A 1,420-nucleotide genomic window follows, 5' to 3' on the forward strand; every position below is an offset into this window, starting at 1 on the left:
TCCAATATTATCTGACCTGTTATCCCCGGCGTACCTTACGACCGTTATATGATTTAGAGATAGAATGTAATGTGGATTAATATCCACATGGTTTCTACAAAGTGTAGATATAAAATAGTGAATGGTTCTGTAAAGATCTTGCATAACATACCTTTAGATTTGCTTAGCATTATAGAGCTTGTAGGCATGTAAGTAACTAAAGAACTATAGATACTTTGAGTGAAGAATACAAGGATAGCTCCAACAATAACATGGCTAAAATGTATACCAGTTAAGATGAAAAGTCCATTACCAAATGCATTATCATTAATATAAAGAGATAGTCCTAAGTATTCCGTACAGACTACATTAAGAAGGCGACTACCAAAGTGAATGTCATGATATTCGTACAGCTTGTATACAAATGTTGGTTTTTCAAATATACGCTGGATACCACTATACTTAATGCACTTAACATGATGGTCATGAAAAGCACAAGAGAACTTGGATCCGGTAAACAAAGACCTTCAAGATCTAAACCAGTAGTCCAACTCGTAGTATATACTCCCCAGAAAAAGCTGATAAATAATCCTGTCTCAGAGATGATAACTCCAAGTACGATGCTACTGATTAGACTAGCATCTGAGTAGTAGTTTTCTCTCGCTGTTAAGATGAGTGAGAACAAGAATCCATATATTACGCCTAGAACATAACCGATGTGGAATAATCTTAATGTAGTAGGATATTGAAATCCAACACTTTTAGCTGTCTTAAGCAGTCCAGTGGGGTGGTGGTGTACTGCAATCATAAAGAACTTGGTTGTCTGTATCTCATAACCGGAGTCATCTTCAGTATTCTAGGAACTATAATGTCTTTGTTTATTCGATTTGAGTGAACACATAAAGATCATCGAATTTAACGGTATGCTCCTGAAAGTAACGGTACAAGCTGTAAACAAAGGACTCCTTAACTTAAACTGAGGAGTCAAGTAGGTACAAACCGTACAAGGATTAATTATGTCCATCTGTGCATCTAAGTTGAGACTATCGGTTATATATTTTAGACGCTAACTTCCCGGCTAAACATCCCTTTTCTTTGAAACACACTTCCCTTCTCGCCGTTAGCATGATCTCAAAGTACCAGAAGCCATGTGATCTATATAGTATAACGGGACATTAGACCGAACCTGCGATAGATAAATATATCTTGGATGATTGTATATTAGCGGCTAAATGTCAATCAAACATGCGAATTTTAGGTTTTCCATGAAATCTATTTGGAAGAAGAGGCTTGATAGTACTACCGTAAGTACATAATATACAGTCCCAGCAGTAGCGGTTAAACTATAGAAGAGTCGAGTATTATCCATGCATACCAGGCGTAAAAAGCGTTCATCCAGTTACTAAACAGGTGCCAGGCCAACAAGAATCCGATCCGTGTA

The 1,420-nt window shown here is 37.0% G+C and overlaps 1 protein-coding gene across 1 annotated transcript; it reads right to left on the bottom strand.

The window, feature by feature from the left end:
• Positions 1-343: 343 nt before the first annotated feature.
• BESB_042350 (uncharacterized protein) lies at positions 344-1,003 on the bottom strand (the record flags this gene model as incomplete). Its single annotated transcript, XM_029362717.1, has 2 exons — positions 344-825; positions 985-1,003. 2 exons carry the CDS (start codon positions 1,001-1,003, stop codon positions 344-346), a joined length of 501 nt encoding a protein of 166 aa, XP_029214641.1.
• Between the last annotated feature and the right edge of the window lie 417 nt (positions 1,004-1,420).

Source organism: Besnoitia besnoiti (assembly GCF_002563875.1).
Source record: "Besnoitia besnoiti strain Bb-Ger1 chromosome Unknown contig00210, whole genome shotgun sequence".
In the NCBI taxonomy this organism is placed as follows: domain Eukaryota; phylum Apicomplexa; class Conoidasida; order Eucoccidiorida; family Sarcocystidae; genus Besnoitia; species Besnoitia besnoiti.